The sequence below is a fragment of the Taurulus bubalis genome (assembly GCF_910589615.1).
Source record: "Taurulus bubalis genome assembly, chromosome: 7".
Lineage (NCBI taxonomy): Eukaryota > Metazoa > Chordata > Actinopteri > Perciformes > Cottidae > Taurulus > Taurulus bubalis.
In genome coordinates, this window is record NC_136595.1 from 20,581,905 (window position 1) to 20,605,078 (window position 23,174).

A 23,174-nucleotide genomic window follows, 5' to 3' on the forward strand; every position below is an offset into this window, starting at 1 on the left:
CCATTTCTCTCTGTGTAAGTGTGTGTTCGTGCATATAAGTTCATGAGTTCTGATTCAGCATATTGCAAGGTCCACATTGATTTTCCTGAGCTCACAATAAGGGTTTGCATGTTTATTCTAATAGTTGCTTTCACTGCTGTTCCAGGTGAGCTTTCTGTAGTTCACAGTGTCTCAGAGTCCTCACGCGCTGGCCAAAGAGGTACATGTTACATTCTCTCTGCGTGGAATGTAGGACAACAAATGTAAAAGCCACTACAGTATACACAACGATTTTCTTTAAGATATCTTCTCCTTAGGAGTACGCAGGCAGACCGGAGGAGGCCTGGGGCTTATGTGCAAGTGTGTGTGTGGGCTGCAGCTAGGTGCGTGTAAGCTAGCCTTTAATGAAAGATTAACCTGCATGTCTCTGCCGTGTTATGAGCTCACCAGCCAGAGGTAGTTGTGCAAGCGGACAGGTGGTTAGGGAAGCGGGCAGGCATGTGGGGAGCAAGGAAGACACCCAGAGGTGCCTGTTATACCAGCTGAAGTCGGCCTGGGTGACAGACGGAGCTGGAGTGTCTACGCCTGCCCGTAACCACCCGATCCTCACGCCGCAACGGCGTCATTGGAGCTGACAGGAGAAAGTCCACAGGAAGTGGAGGACGTGTCTGTCTCTGCTACTGTACCTCTGAGAGGCTCATATGCTCACACTTCATCAGCAAAACACTCACTGGTCAGTTAGGCCACACACTCAACACAAAAGCACTATACATTGCAAAGATATATGCGCCTGGCTTGAATGATTTGTTGGCGGAATACTTGAATCTTGGAATGATCAAATATTCAAAACTGAACTTTGTTCTTTACTCCTCAAACTCTTCACACTGCATAATATAATATGACGGCCTTAATATCCCCATCAATATGAATAATGTGTAGCTACAGAACACTCTAATCATCCTCAAGACATTCGGAGGTTTCCTGCTGAAAATTCAACATGGTAAAAAAAATATCCTCTCTTTCCTCAGTCTTGATTCACTCTGATAAAAAATGGTCAAAATATTAAAGTAGAAGTTGATCTGTCTTACATCGGTGTGTAGACATATACGACAGATGACACAGGGTACAGGTGTCTTCATTGGCCTATAAAAACACAGCGCTCTCTTTCCTCTTCTTCCCTTCCTTCTCTTTACCGGACCGCTAGCAAACCTGGCTTCGTCTGTTAATGATTTGGATGACTGTTAGAGTATAAAGCCTCTTGGCGTTCCCTGTAAGAAGAGGGGATCTGTGATTTGTTAGCCTAAAAGTTTGCATAAGGAAATTGTACCCGCGGGAGAGCAAAACAGGCATACACCAGAGGGGGAGATTGAGGGAGGGTGGGATTTATTTATAACTTTTTGCGTTGATGCAAAGTCATCAGAGAGTCCTTGTAGTGCAGAGCAGAGAAGTACCGTAAATGGTTTAGAAGTGAGCGAACAAACAATTCTACCTTTCTCTCACATTCTCCATTTAGGGCCCAATCAGGTTTACAGCAATTCTGTTCGTTTTTTTTAAACTCCCTCCAAATATCAGCTTGGTTCCTCGCTGCCGCTTGGCAAATCACACTTGAGGGGAAAATCGGGAGGAGAGAGAACATGGTGATGGTGATGATGATAGCATGTGGTATCCCAGTGTTATTTCTGTACACACCGTCCTCCATTATCCTGGTGTATCTGACTCTCAGGCTCCATTTTGTGGCCCATTAGAGCGAAAGAGGAAGATGGTCCTGGAGAGGAATTGTAGTGCTGCAAAATATGCTTCAAAGAATGAGACACCAGAAGGAGGCAGGAAGGGCCGGGCGAGTGGCCGCTTCTGGTTTACAGTCAACATTGTCATTGCTATTGGACTTTTGGTTGTACTTAATCTATTACAGGAAATATAATTTGGTGATTATGTTCGGATATATATATCTGTGTGTGTGTGTGTGTGTGTGTGTGTGTGTGTGTGTTTACGCTCTCCGCCTTGCCTGCTATCTGAGAATGGCTTGGTGATCGACTCTGCCTGCCAGCCTGGTGCTCTTTAATGAGATTATCAGGAGAAGAGTGTCAGTAAGTAGGATCTAAAATGAAAGCCATTATGGAGCATTATCACAGAGCCGCACCAACCCCCTCCCCTGATCCATCTGCTGTATGGCCACCCACACAGCCACTACGCCCAGATTACAGCCATGATTAGCACCGCGAAGTGCTGCTTAATTTAAACACCTCTGGAGAACATGTGGCACTTTGCCGCATTGCTGACTCACAGCGCTTGAACACGCACAGAGGGCAGAGATGGATTTCTCCTTCTAGAAGACAAAGCATGCAATGACTACTGTCAAACACTTAAATTGCTTGGAAGGGTGTTGAGCCATGGGCTTGTGTACACTCGGGTGAAGTGAACTATTTATTTCATGTTTAATTCTGTACATGTGTTTCTTTATTCAACACATAGCGCACTACTAGCAAATCTACACCTACCTTTTGATCCTTTCGCAGAATGTGAACAGTAATGTAAGATTTCTCCCTTCGCAACATTTTTATTATTCTGGCCAATCTACTGTCTACCGCAAATATTTGACAAAAGATTGTGACGGGTGAACAAACACACAAAATAAATCCTTACAACAAATATAAATTAAACAAAAATGTAAAGTATGTGGTTTGTTGAGTATTGTAATATAATATATATTTAAAATCGGGTAGCTGAAGTGAATAGGAAGCCAAGTCTTATAGTGCCAGGATCAGGCCAGTCAAAATTGTCAATATAGAAAGGGAGCATCTAAATCCCTTCCAGCTCTGGATGAGCTCAGTATATTAGCTTCCCTTGTGCTTAAACCTTTCCTTTTTCCCTTGGCGAAATTGCCTTTGGGAACTACCAACTCATCACACGGTATACTACATTGTAGCCTACTTTCGTGCATCATATTGTCATTGACGGCCCATTGACTTAAATTCAGGTAATTTCAGTGAAATACATGCTCCTGTATGGGGAGGAATCCTTTAAAACCCATTGGATACACCTCAAAGCATGTGATGGCTCAGCAGATTAGTTCATGAAAAGGGAAACACAAGCAACAACATCAGTTCAACATGGACAGTCTCCTCTGTACCTGTGATCTTGTCGCGAACCAGCTTGCAGGACTCAATCTCGCCGATGCTACCAAACAGGCTGCGGAACTCCTCCTGGGTCATGTTCTGCGGCAGGTAGTTGACGATGAGGTTGGTCTTGCTGTCGTCATTTGATTGGCCGGTCTGCATGGGCGAGGGACAGCCGCGGCTGTTGGTGGTCGGCCCGTTGGATGTGGTGCCTCCTCCGCTGGGGCCATTTGTCACTGGAGCATCCATGTTACTGATGATCTGGATCCGGGCAAAGAGGAGGAGGCGGAGGAGGAGGAGGAGGAGAGAGGAAGAGCCGAGGAGAGGAACCACAGAGCGAAAGTGCAGGGAGGAAGAAGGAGAGACATAGCATTCATTAGCAAAGGCCTCTGTCCTTTTATTTAGAACATTTTGAACACTTAGTATGTAGCAAAGCATACAAGACTCTGACAAAGTGGTTATTTTCTAAGTAAATTTTCTAAAAAGCATGACTTTTTTTGCATTAAGTAAAATCAGCAGTTTGGGTAAAAAGGTTTTTTGAAGGGTTTTAAATGAGCTTTGCACATATAATATATCACTGTTTTGGAATTTACATACAATTATTTCTTGACTGACAGGGGTTTAAATGTTATCTGTCTGGTTTTGAAGAGAAAACCAGGCAAAAAGTCTGCTACCGGTGGTTTTTCATTTACGCTAGTTACATTGTTAGGTTACGTTTACCATTGTCATCAATGTGTTCCAGATGGCATTCTGCGCTTCTGCAAGTGTGCTCTATGGCACATTACGAATCTGTGGATTGCAGAAATTATTTTTCTGGAGACTGGGTTGTTATAGAAGTATTACATTGATCTTGTTTTGCATCAATGTGATGACGTACCTTGATTTTTTTTTAGGTATTTGATTAATAACTTTTGATTTACTTAAGTCAAAGCAGAGTAAATACAAGAACGAGTCAAGCTATGCGAGGGCCTTTACAACCAAAGATCGCGAATGCAACTTAAACAGATTTACTTACCATTCATATATTATTCGTGATTGGGTATAAAATATTAGCAAGTGGATCACTATTTAGTGGCCAGACTTGGTGGTATTTTGTGGAAGCGTGTAAAGTTTGGTCAAATGTGTCTTTTATTATCTATGCCAACCATTACTGTTAATTACTACAAGCAAGCACCGTCACGAATATTAATTCTGAGAAGCAAACCTTAAAAAAGCTAACATTTTAATGCTAACTCGTCAAAACAGCACTTCCGTAGTGATGCAAGCATGTTTTTGATGACATTGGCTGTAAAAGGGTCTATAAAACAAACACTAGAGACAGAAAGACATTAATGACGCCAGGAAGAGGTTGTCTGATAGCTGCAAAGGTTTATGGGAGGGGGCAACGACAGGGGCAGCCATTCAATTGCGATGTGACTGCTGATGCTGCTGCTGTGGGAGAGAGACGCTTGTGTTTTCTTATCTGCTTCTGCAGAGCATCTCCGGATCAAAGTGTTTAAAACAACTTTAAGCTTAGTGTAAGTGTAAGACAACAGCAAACAACAAAAAGGTGAAGGAGAAGGAGTGAGAGTCAAAAGTCGGAGGAGGGAGGCAGGTTGCACTTTTTTCTTCTTCTACCAGAGCACTCTGATACATATTTAATAGAAATGCTTAATCTGAGCAAACATTATTCTCCAACAAAAGCAATGTGTGAAGTGAAATTATTCACACATTTGCATAAAAACATTTGTTTGATCAAATGAATAGCTTTTTTTGCATATATGGGTGAGTGTGTATGTGGGGGGAGTGTCAGTGTTTCGCAAGTGGAAAGAGTGAAGACCACTAAATCTAATCACCAAACGGTGGGAAGATAAAACAGGAAAAAAGAAGATGGATGCGCGGTCATAAATGTAGAGATAGCATCATTCTATCTTGACTCATGCCAAACCAGACCAGCAGAATATTTAATACCTTTTGAATGTCCTGCAGTGTCACACCTTGCACTGATAATAGATCCTGTATCATATGTTTGCAAATTCCTGTCCATTTGAGCACAAACTCACAGAAAGTTCCCCTCATAATGCTGCACAAGCACTGCAATGACCAAACATGCTTGAACACAATATTCTTTAATCTGATTTAATCAAATTTTTAAAGTCATCGCTCAGATCTCTCCATTTCCCCTGCTCAACCATTCAGCTCCCTGTCTATTTTTAACCATTCTTAAGTACACGCAGACAGGCTGCACTTGGAAGCAGGGCTGGTTTTAGCAAAGGAGAAGCGGCACACCAGTCCTATTTCGCTCTATTTCTGGATTATCAAAAGACTGGATCTGTGTTCTAATAATATATCTCGAAGCAGAATTAAAAAATTTCCCAGTTTGTCCAGAAATAGTTTTCAAAACCATTTTAGACAATGTGTTTAATCTTTAATCACTTTACTTTGATCTATCTACCTGCAAGTAGTAGCATCCGAGGGGATGATGAAAAATGAAAAGCAGGCATACAAATAATTATTTAGTTACCAAATAAATACCACTCACATTAATACTAATATCAATATAATATATAATAAAACAGTGATCAAAATGATGACTTAGAAAAGTCAAATGGTGTGCGGTTAATTTGAATGAGAAGATCAGAGCTACGAAACAAACTGTGGTATTTATCCAAGTACATGGAATTTGAAATATATACATATCACAATATATATAGAAAATACCTATACCAAAAATGCCATGGGATGTCATAGAGGGGCCATATTTTCTGTGACTTTAGGACGATCTTATAAAAGGGCTGTGTTTCTACCTATCTAGTGCTCTTCTTTTCCTCCATCTAAGTGTTTAGTAGCAGCCGCAACAAAATGTCAGTCTTTAATCTGCTTCTATCCTCTCATTTCACACACACACACACACACACAGTGTGGCATAGGCAGAGCATGGAAAAGCCCATACTCAAACACACACACACACACACACACACACACACACACACACGCATACACTTAGATGGAGAGAACAATGGCCCAAACCCACAGCAGAAAAACAAACAGACAGGGAGATGTCTAAAAGCTCTCAAGATGAGAGCTGCATGCAAATTGTTCTTTTGACAGTATCCTTTCCTCCTCACTCACCGCTCTACCACAACAGAGATACAGAGACAGACTGAGGAAGACAGAGGGGGGAGAGGAAGGAGAGAATAGTATCTAGCCATAACAGAGTTGATTGGAGAGGGCCTTATTAAATCTGTTTACATTCCCTGCTGCGCTACATTCTGTCAGTGAGACTTTCAACTCCATGGGACGTTATCTGAGGAGTTTTTCCACCAAAATGGCTGCCTCTAATTAACAGGGACCTGCCGAGTCCCAGTGGCCAATTATATTCCTCTCCTTGTCCCTGCCCACCAGCATTTGTGCTGCTCAGCAGTCCACTTCATGTTGGTTGTGAGCACTCGGCTGCCCTTGCTCTCCCACTGAGGAGCCTAGTGCTGTGGACAGAACGCACCGTCCTGCTGACTTGGTAAAACACACAGCCCTCTCAAGATGCAGCTTCTTCTACTCACGAGCTGTAATTCTACACATGTAGGAGGCAGAGCCAGCACCGGGCTTCTAGCTACAAGTAACGCATGTGGACAGTGTGCAGTTGTTGGACACATGGAACAGGAAAACAGAAGATACTTCCTGTAAATTGGAAGATTCCTGATAATGCTTAAAACTGGCATCTTAAAGGGCCAGTGTGTAGCATTTCTGGGAATCTAGTAGCAGAAATGGAATAAAATACGATGTTAACTACTATAACTATGTTTTCATTGGTGTATAATCACCTGAAACAATTGTTGTGCTTTCTGGTTTTTATTTGACCTTCGTAGTTCCCCAGCATGCTTGTGACACTAATGTAACGCGAGCCGCAGAGTGCAAAATCTCGGGACTGCCAGCTGCCGTCGATTTTCCTAAAGCAGTATTATTATGATAAGGATGGCCTCTGAGCGAGGTGAACAGCGCCATCATGGTTTTGCACTCTGTGGCCCATATTACCGTCGACTAGGAAAGGGAAGAGTGAGCGGATAGGTATTCAGTTGGTCGCACTCTTGCAACCTCACAGCTAGGTGCCACCAAATCCTACACACTGTCCCTTTAAGAATGACAACGTGATTTGGCTTGAATCAAACATTGCTGAAGCTACAGTTGCTATAAAGCAAAGTGCATGGGGGGACAGATTAATTTTTAATGAGAGCTGGTGTGCTCAATGCAGGAGGAAGGGAGCAACAAAGGACAAATTACTAGTGAGCAACTTGAGTAAGTGTCTGCAAGGGAGTAGAGGGTCGTCAGAAAGGCCCACGGTTGCAGCGTGTTTTAATGAAAGCTAAACAGCCCAATTTATTTGAACGGCTGTACTAAAAATACTAAAACATCAACATGTATATATAAATTGAAAAATAAGCATTTTTTTATTGGCGTTCTCATATGAATACAATGGATGAACACGTCAGCAGCTGAACATTGCTTCTCCCTCGTCTCTGCACAACTTCCTCTCCCCTTGCAACCCCCGGTCCTCTCTCCATCAATCTGTGCTCCAGTTCCAACTGTCCCAGTCAGCAGCATCACCAGCCCGTGCGTATTTATGTAAACACAGTACAATATCAGATCATCTTACTTCATGGGTGTGTAAAATGGCTGGGCCATCCATTTGTCTCCTTACCATCTTTGGCTGTGTCAGCAATCCCTTCTCTGCCCAGCCCTGGAGCTGCGGGAGCTCTGCCTGACGCCACTGTGTCTCTGTCGACCCCTATGGAGCGGAGCACAGGGAGGGAGGGACGCACAGCCCACCGTCAACATCAAATACTCACTTAACAGGGTTCATTTGTGGTGGGATGGGGTGGGGGCGGTTGGGGTGATGGCGATGATGAAAATGGCGGCTCTCTAGAAAAATACAGCGACACCTTTTACAGTCCACCAGTCAAACTAAAACAAAGACAGGTGGCTCAGGATTGGTTTGGTTAGCGTGACTGCTGAGATAAGTGAGTACTTTGTCTTTGGGAAAGAATTGGGGTGATAATGTAGATTTGGAAAACTGCACGACTCAAATTGTTGAACCATTTCTTCATGCTGAAAATGATTTTTGCTAAGATAGAAATGGGGATAAAGACATTCCTTCATTTATTTTTTCAGTCCGTTTTAATAATTTGAGAACTGATTGAATACAATTGCATGTGTGTGTTCGAGCTGGCAGATTGGTGTGGTGACTGCAATGACCTTGGCAGAGTTTATAATGAGGGTTTCCCTCATGCTCTCTGTGGGTAAACACGCCTGTGGTTGAAGAGACAGAAATGCCACAAATGAGCAGGAAGTCTGTTCACTAGCTCTCCAGAGCAGGGGGCTTAAATGCCTGCAGCTATCTACGGATGCTACAAGCAGCCAATTTAGCAGGAGAGGAGGAAGAGAGGAGGGATGACCTCTGCCTTCATTTACTCCTGCAGCGAGATGAAGAGAGGGAGTGAGGGATCAGATGGGAGGGGGAAGAAAAGGCAAGGGCTCAGTAATGGGGAAGACACTTCCAATACTTCAAAGAAAGAGAGAGGCAGAGGTGGGGGAGTAGAGGAAGAGGCTGTACATGTTCTGTTGTCAATGTGTCTTGTAAACTTGAGCAGAAATGCATAATGGAGGTCTAAATGAGAGTGAACTGTCAGCTTGAAAGGAAAACAGAAGATGCAGAGGGGCAGGGAGGTCAGGAGAGAAGAAAGGACAGAGAATATAATTTCTACCAGGTGACAGGTAATGGTGAATATTGGGATATTTTGGGGATGATCCTAGAGAAATATCAAGTTGAGCCAGCTTTGTTTTAGACTGGTGGGGGGCATAACGGTAACTGTTGAATAACGTTGTGTAAAATAGACCAAACACTTTCTACTTAGTGAATCGGACTGGGAATAATTGGTTAAAGGCATTTGTTCTGTTGTTAAAAATTTTTATACATATATTGTCACGTTGTCAAGCTTTGAGGTGTGATAGGTCAACCTCATGCCGGTGTGCCAAATTCAGTGAGGTGTATTCATAACGGTTTAAAAAGAGCCAAGAGTAAAGAGCGCCAGGGATAGCTCCGCCCCTGAGGCAAAAGTGCCCACGCCAGGTCCAGTTTGCAGCCACCACATACAGAACCAACATTCATCTCATTATTAGGACAACAGTATCACTGTATAGCATGCTGTTAAATGTAAAGTTGAATAAGCTACCCTGAAAAAAGTAAATGTTAGGCAGAGGTGAAACATCAAAAGCATTTTTCAGCCATTCTGCAAAGCCGTCATTTGCGGTGGAAGGGAATGGTGTGCCGCAGCGAGCAGACACTGCAGTGTGATGGCAGCATGTACAAAAGCGGTGATACAAATGTAAGAAGCAGCAAGCAGATGTATGAGTCTCCATTTCAAAAATCAACATATAGTGCAAGAGAGCATAATGTCAAAAAAAGAAGGGAATATTACATTTTTCAGAAGTGCGTTTAAGTCTCTGCGCTACTCAGTGCTCAATATCCAATGCTCAACCATTTGATAAAACAAACAGTCTGAGGGCGTAACACACACACACACACACACACACACACACACACACACACACACACACACACACACACACACACACACACACACACACAATTTAATCTTTCTTCATTTTCTCGCTGTCCTCGCGTTTATCACATGAACACACACATGTGCGTCTTCTGATAAAATCTCAAATAACACTGGAATAAGGGTGCAATGCAATTACATTCACCAACCATTGAGATGAAAAACCGCTCATGGATACATTTTCAATTATTCAGGGAATACATTTCAGTCTGTGCTCCGATGCTGGGAAAACGTATTATATAATCGATACACTCTATAACGCCATTAATATTTGATGCCACAAAAGTGCTTCCTGTCTCCTTGGGCTCTCAGCCAATGGTGTCTGGGTACTGCAGTCAAATAGGACGAGCCTTATCCGCCTTCAGCAAGAAAGGGAGTAAACATTTGTTTTCCTCTAACCAAAGGCACAAGCTGCTTTCTTTTATACTTACCGTATATGAATCCATTTTAACAAGTCTTTCTTTAACACTGCTCACAAAGAGGATCTCTGTCTCTCCTCCACAGTCTTATGTCACTCATGGCCCAAGCTAAAAATGTAAACTACCAAAGAGTTTGTGTTTTCCTTCCCTGTCCTGTTCACCTTCATCACTCCTTTGCTGCATTTACACTGTAAAACCAGCACTTTATATCGCGGGCCTGGCGCTGGCTTTCCTCCCCCTTCTCTTACAGAGCTTAGACAATCAATTTACCCTGACTTGGCCAGGATAGATGGAGGCTGTAGAGACTGCGGAGTAGACAGTATGCTGCAGGATCTCTCCACTGATAGACACATTGCCTGGCAGCTACAAAATGGAGCCAGCATGCAACCATCTGACTCGGTAGACTTCGCCTCCCCATCTTGCTTCAGATATTATTACTGATTTCCTTATGCCTCATGCATCTTATCTTTATTTGATTCCCCCCTCCCCACATTATTTGGCTTGTTAAAATGAGAAAATAGGATGGCATGAAATAATCTGACCGAAAACATCACTGTATTCAAATGTATTGTCCGACAATACACATGAATACAACCAAATATAGTAACAATGTGTCCCTTTCTTGTTACCATTAAGCAGCCGCACATCATGCTGCTAAACTCAGACTGAAACTGCCTCTCTTTCCCCAAAAGTGATCCTGAATTGGAGTTAGTGATCCTGAATTGGAGTTCCTATCGGACTGACGGAGACACAAAGAGATTAATACGACTTTACTAGCTCAGCTTCTCGTCCAGTCGAGCTCCCTGTAATGCTCTCTGCGCTATCGATTTTTGGTTTTCTCTCGCCTCTCCCTTTCTTCCTGGCTGTCTCTCTCTCTCTCTCTCTCTCTCTCTCTCTCTCTCTCTCGCCATCTCTCCACCTCCAACAGCATCTTCTGAGCTCTGAAACGTCCTGCAGGTCAGACGGATGCTGGGCCGGATCAATCAGGGAAAGTAATCTGGGACGCCTGATGCACGCAAGCACACACACACTAAGAGACACATTACAGATACTCAACCACACACACACACACACACACACACACACACACACACACACACACACACACACACACACACACACACACACACACACACACACACCCCTCCTGTGTTGCACTCTGGCCTGCCTGCCTCCAGTCTCATCGATCTGCATCTACTTTACCAAATGGATTCTTCTCTTCTTCTATCCTCCTGCACTTCTTTTCTCTCTGTGTGACTCGGAATAATAAATGTTCCAGACCACGGCAGACGTGTATGCAAGCAATTTTTCACTTAACTTTGGCTTAATCCCCCCGCCCCCTCTCTTCTTTCTCTTTTGTGATGTTTCAGTCTTCCAGTGAGATCGATGCAGCTTTCCCACACACTCCCTCACTGTCTCTGGGTAATCGGCACAAACTTGTGTAAGTTCACAGGTCAGGAGATGACAGGATACAGCCAATTGCCGAGGGGTTTGTCAGACAGGATCTATATAATAACCTCAAGATTAATATTTCACAGTCATGGGATGATTCTTCCAACAAAGATTCTTATTTTCCAAATATTAAATATCTGTATTGCTGTCAGTTTCACTTCGTTATGAAGGCCTAAGAATATGGCACAACAGGTTTTTGACTTGAAATATTCATAAATGAATTGATGTAACTTGTTCCAGTTTTTCACATTTACTTCTTTTAATTACACTTTTCTCAAAAACTGATTCGTGCTGCATTGTGGGCAGTCAAAAGACCGACCATCCTTCAAGGACAATGACCTAGAGTGCTCCATATATACACAGACACATTCTCTCTCACACTCACACACACACACACACACACACACACACACACACACACACACACCACGGTCTCCTTTGCTCAGCCAAACTGTAGGCGAAACTAGAGACATTTGTCCACTGGCTGAATCCCAACTCTGCACCAGTGCATGCAGAAAATTGGTGAGCATCTTGACTCTGGAGATGACACTTCAATTTGTGCAGCTCCACTGACTGGTGCTCTGCAGTTCCTCCTTTGTGGGGGTGTGAGATCAGCTGGACACCTGCCTAGCTGTTTGGCTGAAGCCCGGAGCACGGGGACCGGGCCTTGGAATTGAAGGCCTTGCCTGTCAACCCAAGTCCCTGTCCCTGGGTCCCAGCCCTAACCCGGCCTCCCTGGTCCTCATCACAGTTCCCCTAGTTTCACTCAGGTGCCAGGAGCAGTCCCTCGGCTGATGCCCCATGAACCCTATTTCTCTATCCAATCCTCAGCTGTAAGTGAACGCAGCAACATCATTCCAACAGCAACCTTCCCTTGAAAGGCATCAAATCCACATCAACAGCTTGCCAGCCTTTGTGCCAGATCGAGCTGCTGCAGCCAGCATCTCTGCTCCCAGCTCAGTCAAATCAGCAGAATGTCTCCGCTGTGCATCGCTGTCTGTCCTGCTGTAATCCCTGTGTGTGACGGATGGGAGTGATCACCGCCGGAGCCCTTAGCTAGGACATTTTGGTGGATTAAAGAGGCTAAATCATCGTCTCATCCTCTATATTGGATTTTATCCTAATTAAACATCATTAATGTGGTTAACGGTTTAGTGGAGATGATATCTATCGAACATGTTGGGCCTTTTCAGGAAGTATTATTCTTATTTCTGTGGATTGAATGCATGCTAAAGACACATCGCAAATAAGAAAAAAAGTGGTAAAAGCAAAGCGGGAGAGACGGGAGGAAGCCTTTTCGTGCCGAGGTCAGGATTACATCGTTGTGTTAGCTGGAGGCAAAACAAAGGAAAGACTGGAGTGGAGGCAAACCAAAATCCCCACAAGCAGCAGGCTATCGTTACACGTTGAAAACGTCATCTTGCTGTGTTGCGCATAACTTTTGAGAGGACTGTGATTTGCGGCTCTAGCGAGCTAAAATATCGGCAAAGAGTTTTAGAGATGAAGAGAAAATGTTCCTGATAGACTTAACTATTAGAGAGATGGGCAGACAACGGTTTAATAGTTTAACCTTCTGCTAACCTCGGCCGCCATGGCAGTGGTGAGCTCACCGTTTATGCAGAAGGCTAAACGATTAGAGAGATGGACAGAAAAATGTTGCTAATAGGCAAAACTATTACTAAGGTGGAGAGAATGTTTCATAGTTTAGCTTTCTGCTAACCGTAGCCGCAGCCATGAGCCTTTGGCTGTGGTTAGCAGAAGCAAAACTTTGAGCAACATTTAAAAAAAAAAAAAATCGACTAAAAGGTAACCCAAAGGTTGCAAGATGGTTGAGGTTAAAGATTGACCATGAATGGTTACGGTTAGTCTCGCAAAGAAGTTTTTGCACGTTTTCGGGAACTTGTGGGTAACCATCTAGAAACTACCATCTTTTGAAACGCTTTGCCAATATTTAAAAACTCTTTTTTTTCCAGATTTGTTGGGTTGCTTTGCATTTTAGGCAGCTGTTGCAAATACTGGAGTAGCAACATCTTCTGCAGGATTGTTTCGGCATCCAAAGATTTATACACCGTCAGTTTCTCTTTACTGTGCACGCTCAGGTGTGTACATTTGTAGTGTAGTGTGCAGGGGTCGGTCAATCTGGTCCTGTTGGTTAATGTTAATTTTTGTCAAGTAACACTCGTGGGCCCAGAGTGCGAGTGTGTGTACATGTTCAGAGAAACTCTAATTTTCTTCAGCCAATAACTAGAATTACCACCTTGCCGTTAGATGCCTCTGCTAACCAGTGTTGCAGTTTCCATCCATATCTGTCAAAAATGAAGAAATTTGCTCAGCACCTTGACCTCTGACCCCTCACATTTAATCAGCTCATCCTTGAGTTGAGGTGGACGTTAGCGCCAAATTTGAAGAAATTCCCCCCAGAGATATTACACTCACAACAGTTTCACCTCGCCCACTAAAATATGTCATAATGTTTGCTCACAGGAAAGGGGTCTACATGGCACATCCTTTTTCTCTCACTGTCATAACACAAAGATCATGTTTGCCACGATTGTGTTCATATCTCTCCCAGTTACTTTAACTTTCATTACATATAGGTGACACTATCCAACCGAGTCAACAGCACTGCGATGACAAAAAACGGCATAATTTCCAGATTGCTTTTCAGGGAATGGCTTGTGTTTCCATGCAGTGCTCATTTCCGCGTCGAGCTGAAGTTGCTCTTAGCTGGGATGGGACAGAGGATCGAGGACGCAGGAACCGACAGCGAGGCCCGGGGAGCGAGCAGGCTGATCCATCTGAGTCAGCACCATGTGTCATGAGCGAGGACACCACCTCCACAAGTAGCTGGCAGGCGACTGCAGCCACGCACCTGCGCAGGCAACCAGCCATTTTAGTGAAGCAGTTCTCCTATCTTTAGCAAGAATACACTAAAATACACCAGCACGTGCAGAAAAAAACGTATGCAAACAAGCACAATATGCACACAGATTCAGACCCAACTACCCGGCTACACATCGTTAATGTGCCCCACCTGCATGTGTCAGGTCAGAAAAAAGCAATTCAGCAGTGGAAGCATGGAACTGTAACCAACTAGAAAGTGCAGTCGTCGCTTGCTCCAGCCTGCAGATGCTTGCTTTGGGGATAAAAACGGGCCTTGAAGAACGAGATAACTGGCTAAAGCAACGCTCCTCAAAGAATATTCTCTCTGAACACCTGAATACAAACTTGTAAACTCCTTTGACTGAACTCAATTCTTCTCTATAATTCACCATAGGAGTTCTAATTAAAACTGGTTTGAGGCTGGAAGTGGTAATATTGGCTTTGTTGAACAGGTATTTAAAAAGCTATAAGCAGCCTGGAGGTATACGATAAGAACAAAACCTACAGCACAGCACTTACACCGGGAACACGAGAAAGAGGAACACTGGCCCGGCTGCTAAGCAGAGGCAGAGCTCTTCTAATCTAATCACTGTTTTCCCCCCATCAGCTGCATCTCAGACACGGCCTGCTTGTGTGTGTGTGTGTGTGTGTGTGTGTGTGTGTGTGTGTGTGTGTGTGTGTGTGTGTGTGTGTGTGTGTGTCTTGCAGCAAAGGCATAGAGCTAAATCACACAGACACAAACCAACCGTTGTACTCGAGATTTCATCCTACAGCATTGGGTACTGTGTGAGGGTGTGGCTGTGTGTATGTGTATGCGTGTGTGTGTGTGTGGGGGCGTGTGTGTGTGTGTGTGTGTGTGCGTGTGCCTCGCTAATCTGGTTATTGATTCAGCTCCGAACCGGAGCTCATATAATCAAATAGCTGCAAGGGGAAAGGACAGCCGTCCGTCATCTGTCTTAATGAGTGAACAGTTTGATGGAGTCAATGAATAACTGGAAACTACATGTAGCTGTTGAGGAGGGTTACTCCGTCCCAGATAGACAGACAAGCTAAAATATTTATATCTTTCCTCTGGCAAATTTCTTGGCAACCTTCTTCCTATTCTGAGTGACATTATGAAATATCAAATTATTTCTTTCGTAGTTTTCACTCCTTGGTCTTTGGTTTAGTTATAAGCTTGGTGTCATTTGAATCATTCAGCTCCATCAATCAACCTGTAAGACAGATTTCTTTGTACTTTAAAAAAGAAAAAATGCTGTCACTGCAATTGCTAAACTATTTCAGTCACTTTACGAATGCTATAAAGTTGCTTTGTACTCGTCATTACACAATCAATTTGGAGACTTGACTTGAGAAATTACAGTGAGCCATCTTCTGTGAAAATCTAATCTCAATATAACTTGATGTGAGAGCGGTGCAATTTAGAGATGGCTTCTGCTGCAGCAGGAAGAGAGGAGAGAGACACAAAAGCCTAAACGTATACCGGCACAGCTGACAGACGAGGCCTGCCGGCACACCGGCTAAACCATTAAGTGTGGCGTGCATTCAAACGAGCAGATTAATCCCCCCCACTGCCGTACAGTGCGAAGTAATTGAAAATGCCCACAGGAGACTCTCCTTGCACATATACTGTAGCATGTAGGCAACATATAGAAGGCGGTGGCTGATTGCCGAAGAAAATTCTGCAACCGCGTTTTTGGTCTGACAGCGTGTTCCGGAGAAGCCGTGCAACCAGGAGATAGCGTGCAACATCTCATTTCCTCGCTCCCTTTCTCCTCTCTTCCTGACTTTTTCTCTCTCTGCCTCCCTGATATCAACTTGACAGGTGCTGTTCATGCCTGCTGCGGACTTCTATCAGTCTGGATAAGCATCGTATATCACATTACCTCCATTTCCCAGCATTCCTGTCAATTTTGAAGGGAATATGCATTGACTGCGAGAATCAATATTCCTGTTGATGAAAAATATCGCTATTATCAGAATTATTCTGTCGAACTGTGGCCTGATAAGTGCCAGTGGAGCTGGTTGGCTACCTCTGGTCTCACGTGTGCTACGTCAAAAAGGTGAACCAAACCTATGACTGAAAGCGGAAATAGTCAAGTTGTAGCGACCTTGCCTGACTTTTTCTCTTATTAACTCATGAGGAAAGGACTTTTCCTTTTCAGATGAAGGCTGTCAGCTGCAGTATTATGATCTTTACGTACAGTGGCCCCGATCTTTATGAGTCATTGACCACAATTTACTTGCAGATTGAACCTTCTACCTCCCATCTCTTCCCGCTGTGGGATTTCCAAGGGTCTTGGTTATGCATCGGGCCGAGATCAGCCTTTTTGTCCCTGTGTTGGTGTTATTGGCGCGATAAGGCTGTCATGGGGCATGCTGTGTTTGTAGGCCCTAATGTGTCTATTACCATGCACAATGGTGCCATTTTGTAGCATGTTCAGTTGCGTGTTCAATCTATAATTCATCTGGCTACAGAAATATATAAATGTTTAATATGTCAGAGGCGGTGAGGACTGTCGAAAGCGTGACCTTGAAACGTCCTTTAAACATCACACAGCAACAGCGCTGGGCCAAGTTAAGCTGCCAAAGCCAAACAACACACTCACACACACACACACACACACACACACACACACACACACACACACACACACACACACACACACACACAGCTGCCAGTCTGATGCTTTCCGTTCTCTTTTTTCCTGGGATGCAAAATGCAGATGAGACGAGTCAGCCGCTTGTGCACCATCGCAGGAAAAACTGCCACTCAAATCCAAACATCTGTCTGAATACCAAAACCCACACGGTACAGTGGAGGATGAGAGAGAGAGAGAGAGAGAGAGAGAGAGAGAGAGAGAGAGAGAGAGAGAGAGAGGATCGAGAAAGAATGAGCGGTAAAGTCGCTAAAAAAGCCAGTGTTCCTCTCTCCGTCTGAATCTTTGACTGAACAAAGAGCTATATACACATGAATACCGCTTTCCTCCCACTGTATTTTCCATCGGGATATTTATTCTGAAAAGCAGCGATGCACAACAAGGGCTCGGTCCTGTGTTTGCTAGTGGGCTGAGGCGCTAACACTCCCCAGCTGATTATGTGTCTGTCTGTAGCAGTTTGAGCTGCTGCCAAAGGAATTAGGTCTAGTATTTGTGAATGCTGCTCCCCTCACAGCAGAACGCCTTGCCATGCCTCTCAGATTTCTAGCTTTTTAAAAAGAGATGGAAAAAAGACACATTTTAAATAAATGAAGGAAATCGCTGTGGAAGCCTATTAAATTTTCAACGAGACCGTTTTGTGAGTCTTCATGTGTGTTTAGGCTTCACACAAAAGGAATATTTAAAAACCAAAGCGTGCTAATTGGGACAGAGATTGTTACAGCAGCTTCTTATTCAAACAGGCTTTTGAATCATTAACTGCTTCCATCTAGCTTTTGTTTAAAGGAAAGTGGAGAAGACATTTAAAGACAATAAGATATTTTTGCGATATTCATACAGCCACCGTACCACTAAAATACTGAGACTGCATAATGCATAAATAAGCTTGAGCAATGCCAGATAAGTTCTTTAGTATTGTCTTTTCCCAAACAAATTAAATCTTTACTTTTTAATAGCAGCTATATATTTAACCACCAGTCGACCACCTATACCAGTAATTAATTACAAATGTAGTTTATTATTGTAAACTTGAGTATTACTAATTTCATTTGGCAGGTGTTTGATTATAGCATTAACTTATAGTTTAAATACTGTGTTGGATTTGTGTGTGTATACTTAACAAGTTGAGTATCGTACTGCCTCAAGTATGAATTCCCAAGAAAAAACAGAGCAAAATGCTTCTGTACAGATTTGCAGGAGTTCCACAGTTGCACTTGAGAGATCCTACCTAACAAAAGTCTAAATGTCTTCAACGTTTATCTCCCCTGTCTGGAACACCCCACTCTAAAACGCATTACCACCTGGGGTCAAGGTTAAAGGGGACATATAATGCTCAGTTTCAGGTTCGTACTTGTATTTTGGGTTTCCACAAGAACGTGTCTTAATATACTTGGATTCAACCTCTGTCTGAAACGTGCCTGTCTCTGGTGCACCTTTGCAAAGGTAGTTCTCAAGCCATGTGGGTGAGAGATACTCAGATGGGAGGAGGTCGTCCCAGTTGAGATCAATCCTTTTTTACAGGACCGGTTACCTAAAGCTAGAGGGGACAGGTATAGTATGATACACACACACACACTAAACATTTACTGTATGTCTTCCCACATATTACGCATATTCCCTCGCATATTAATTAACGACTACATACATATACACAAACACACAACGTGACCATTTTACCATTCTCTAGTTAATTACTGTGGACGTTTTGAACTGCAGTGAACTCTGAATGCAAAAAAAAAAATCAAGCATTAATGGCAGCACAACCACCAATACACACGAAACACAAAGTATAAGAATGCTAAAGGCCCTCACTTTAGCTACTGTTTCCCTCTTTTCCCTCGACAAAGTCAGTTCAAGACATTCTTGCACTACATGCCGTGGAACAATGCACAACCAGCCACAAAAGCAGGTCAACCCGCAAGTCAACCCACAACATGCATTTTTCACCTCCATCAAAATAGATGTTTTTTGTTTTGCTGCACAGTAAAACACACATCAAAAACTATCAAATTAGCCATTAAACCATTTTTGAAAACTCTTTCTCCAGGCGAATAAGCACACTGGGCCCGAGAGAACAGCGCGAAGGAAGTAAAAACAAAATGCTTAGATTTTGTTATTCTGTGATGAAGATCTCAACAGAGCACAAGTGGTGGTCTGTCTCCGTTTGTTCATCCCGAGAGGTGTCCAATGGTGAAGGAATTAAGGTATTTTGACAAATGTATTGCTAAAAGCTAAATGTTATAAGATTAAGTGAGAAACAAGAAGAAAAGAGCAACTTAGTGTCAGGTTTAGCTTAAATTCCTGTCAGGCTACCACTAAGAATTTATATTTCTACTAGAATCATTCAAAACTGTGAACGGTCTGTCCGTCTTCATACGTGATGACACACCCACCTATAGTAATATTCTAAAGAGGGAATGTTTGAGCATGGAAACACAGGAGGGGAGATTAAGAGCCAATTGTTATGTCTGAACCACTTCTCCTCCTCTCTCTATTTGCTTGGTGTTTAATCAGGCTCTCGTTAACCATGTCACTCTGCATCTGGACACACGTCAGTCGCCCCAACCCCCTGATGCATACACACTCACACACACACACATATCCTCACTCACTCACTCACAAACAGACCCGATAACACAGGCATACAAAACACATCACGGGCCATCACGTAATTTAACTGATAAAGTAGCATTTCTTTATGATCCTGTTGCTTTCCATTTTCAATTTCTGAGCCCATCATCCATCATCCCCTGTGTGAATCATCTTCATCGTCCCACAGACCTATAATCTCCCCAGGAATGGATATCCAAGCACCTGTCCTTATCTTATGTTTCTCTGATCTCCAATTACATGTAAATCACTAAGCACACACTCGGTCGGTGCACTGTAGCTAATAAATTCCTCACACACCCCTCATTAGCATTGGTGTGTAACCTTGGAGCTCATGGTGTTCTGCCTGAGGGTCTTAGAGCCACTGCATGTTTGTGTGTATATCTGTGTGTGTGTGTGTGTGTGTGTGTGTGTGTGTGTGTGTGTGTGTGTGTGTGTGTGTGTGTGTGTGTGTGTGTGTGAGTGAGTGAGTGAGTGAGTGAGTGAGTGAGTAAGTGAGTGAGTGAGAGAGAGAGAGAGAGAGAGAGAGAAATGATGGCCCGTCCCCCACTGGTTCCCATCAGGAGGTTTTATGGTGCAATCTCATACAGAATCTAATGCCTCCATTACTGATGGACTTAGACTTTTTTTCACTCCTATCAGTTTCTTTTTATTCTCCCTTTGTGTCCATTCCCTGTCCTCTCTATCCTCTCCATCTGTATATATACGGTATAAACAATAAACTCTCTTTCTCTGTGGTCAGGGCCCCCCATCTATGCACATACACTCCTAGTCGTGAACGACGGCATACCAGCTAGCGTCACTAGCCGAATCACCAAACAGGGGAGTCGCCTTGGTTTTAATTAGCATTTTCATTGCATCTAATGGGAAGAAGCCATCAAGCAAACAATCAAACATTTACTCGGCGACACACGAATAATGTCCACTGTTGTTTCGTGCAAACACACACATGTGAGTCAGTCCGCTGTGTGGATGGTGAGATTTAGAAAACAGACGGATGCATTGAGAATGCTAAATAAGTGTATTGACTCTATAGTGGTGGCGCAGTATGGGCAATTAAACTAAACTCTGTCTTATTTGGCAGGTGAAAACGACAAGAGGAAAACAATATGGCGGCTAGTTTTGTTGGCCAACCTCTCTTGTGTGTGATGGATGAATGGATTCAAAGTTAAAGTCTCATGAAACTGAGCAAAGCACATTACTCATAGGTTCTTATGATTTCTCTCACGTCGACACTCGCACAATCAAAACGCAAAATTGATACACAGTCATATTCACACACACTCGTGTGAGCGATGGGTTTAAAACTTAGAGCATGCACAGCATTACGATCTATTGCAATCCAGGCGTGCGTGTAACTCCAGCCCACCTACTCCATCTTTCTCCCGCTCTGGCACAACTTATGGGCAACGCAAACTCGCACTGTGCACACAAGCGGCATGACGGATAACACGACTGCTCCTACAATTAACAAGGACTACTTTGCATACATGAATATAAAATCCACAAAAGTCCAGTTTCCCGACCATCTCGCACTACATTCAGCATCAGTAACATGCATTCCATCTCTGCTGCAGTATTATACGTAGGTAAATAGCTCAGAGTGGTGCAAAGGCAGGAAAGGGGGGGGGACACCTACAGCCCTGGCTTCAAGATAAAATGGGTGCTGTTCCCCTATTTAACCCTTCCCTCCCTCCCTCCACTCCGCTCCCCATCCCTGCTTACCTCTACTCCTGCCTCCACACCTCTTCTATTAGCATGATGTCTGGCTCCGTCCCTCCATCTGTCTCCCATCCTGCCCACAAGCCCCCTCAGTCTAACCCCCCTGCTGTATCCCCCTTCCCTGTGTGGAGGAACTTAACATTCTGCACAACAGATAGTTGTATAGTATCACTGCATTGCCTGTGCTGAAAGAGTACCGTGCACTGACTGTGGGTGATAGTATTTCTACAACCTGCTCTGCTGCCCGAAATGAAACAATGGTTAACAATGTACAGCGAGGTATAGTGTCCGGCTGCCCGTAGCCGTCTCTCCTTACCATCTTAAACCCATTCCACTCCATTTGGGAGACGCCGGCCGTGGTCTCACGCTTTCTCTCTCTCTCTCTCTCTTTCCCTCTCTCCTCACACAACAGCCACAGCAACGCCTCAGCAAAGGAAATGCCCTACTCTCTCTTGCTCTCTTCCTGTCTTAGTCTCCTCTGATGCTGTCTGTCTCCTTATTTTCCTCACTCTGCCTCGCTTCCAGTTTCGGCTCGAGTCTTAGCGGCGAGCAGGGAGCAGCGTACTAGAGGCGCACGGAGCAAGCATCGCCTTCTTCCGCTGATGCTGAGAGGAGAATGGTGTGTCTGGATGAGAGAGTGCTGGGCTGCAGCAAGGCTCCCCTCCCCTCCACCCTCCCTCTCTCCTTCCCACAGCCACCCGCCCAGTCGCCTGCTCCGCTGGAAGGTCAGAGCCCGCCCCCTGCCTCCCTGCCTCCCTCCCTCCCTCTCTACCCTACCCTACCCTTTCCCCTCCCACCTCTCTTCCACAGTCTGTGATTGGCTTCGTGGCTTGCCTGTCAGCCCTCGCTCTCACCTCCCCCTCCCTCGGTGTTACCACCTTCGCTCTCCGGCTGGCTCCGAGCCCTCGCCGGCACACGCCAGCCTCAGCCTGGTTTGGCAGAGAAAAGGCTTTCTGAATCCCAGCAAAACAATCAATCGCTGCTGAGGTCTGTGCTTGAGTGAGCGGGGCAGAGCAGTGCGGAGCAGTGCGGAGCGGAGCTCTGGGGAGTGATTGCAGCCTCGGGCACTATGGTAGGCCTAATAGGATGCCTGCGCAGCACTGTGTATATAAATTAGCTATTACTGGGTGCATGTTAAAAGCCCCTGTACATTTACATGACTGTGTGTATGCAGCCGATCTCATCCTCGTCCTCCTTCCACACGCAACTCACATTTATTACACATACTCAGAATGGATCACAGCCTGTTTCTTACAAGGAATTATTTAAGGAGTTGTAGATCAGATCCTTCAATGCCGCTGCACTGTTTAAAATTAAAAGCACATAATTTGAAAAAGAAATGGTCTCCTATGTTGATAATTCCTAAGTCACACACACACACACACACACACACACACACACACACACACACACACACACACACACACACACACACACACACACCCGTCTGTACAGGTGTAGCCTAAAAATGCGATCTGCTCTACTCTTTCTAAATGTGCACGTACATCCATACATGTATGGACGTACACACACATCTGCACGGCGCTACCTGCCCGCCCGCCTGCCGCGGCACCTGATGGAACACAGACAGGTACGATGGATGAGCTGTCGGCTCCTCTACGAGATCTACTCACCATGACCATTCTTGTGTCAGTTGTGTTGCTTGTTACGGACGGCAGCGGCGGTCTCGGCGAACAAAGTGTAAAAGCCGGGGGAAGAATCGGATGGAGTAGCGGCAGC

General features: G+C 44.3%; 1 protein-coding gene across 2 annotated transcripts in view; it reads right to left on the reverse strand.

Moving 5' to 3' along the window:
- elavl4 (ELAV like neuron-specific RNA binding protein 4) overlaps window positions 1–23,174 on the reverse strand; it is a gene marked incomplete at both ends in the record, with an annotated part of 70,049 nt that overhangs the window by 32,291 nt on the left and 14,584 nt on the right. For both annotated transcript variants that reach the window (XM_079220898.1, XM_079220897.1), the window contains 2 exons: window positions 3,110–3,356; window positions 7,771–7,857. In XM_079220898.1, coding sequence (XP_079077024.1) covers window positions 3,110–3,356; window positions 7,771–7,857 — 334 coding nt within the window. The remainder of the gene's footprint in view (window positions 1–3,109; window positions 3,357–7,770; window positions 7,858–23,174) is intronic.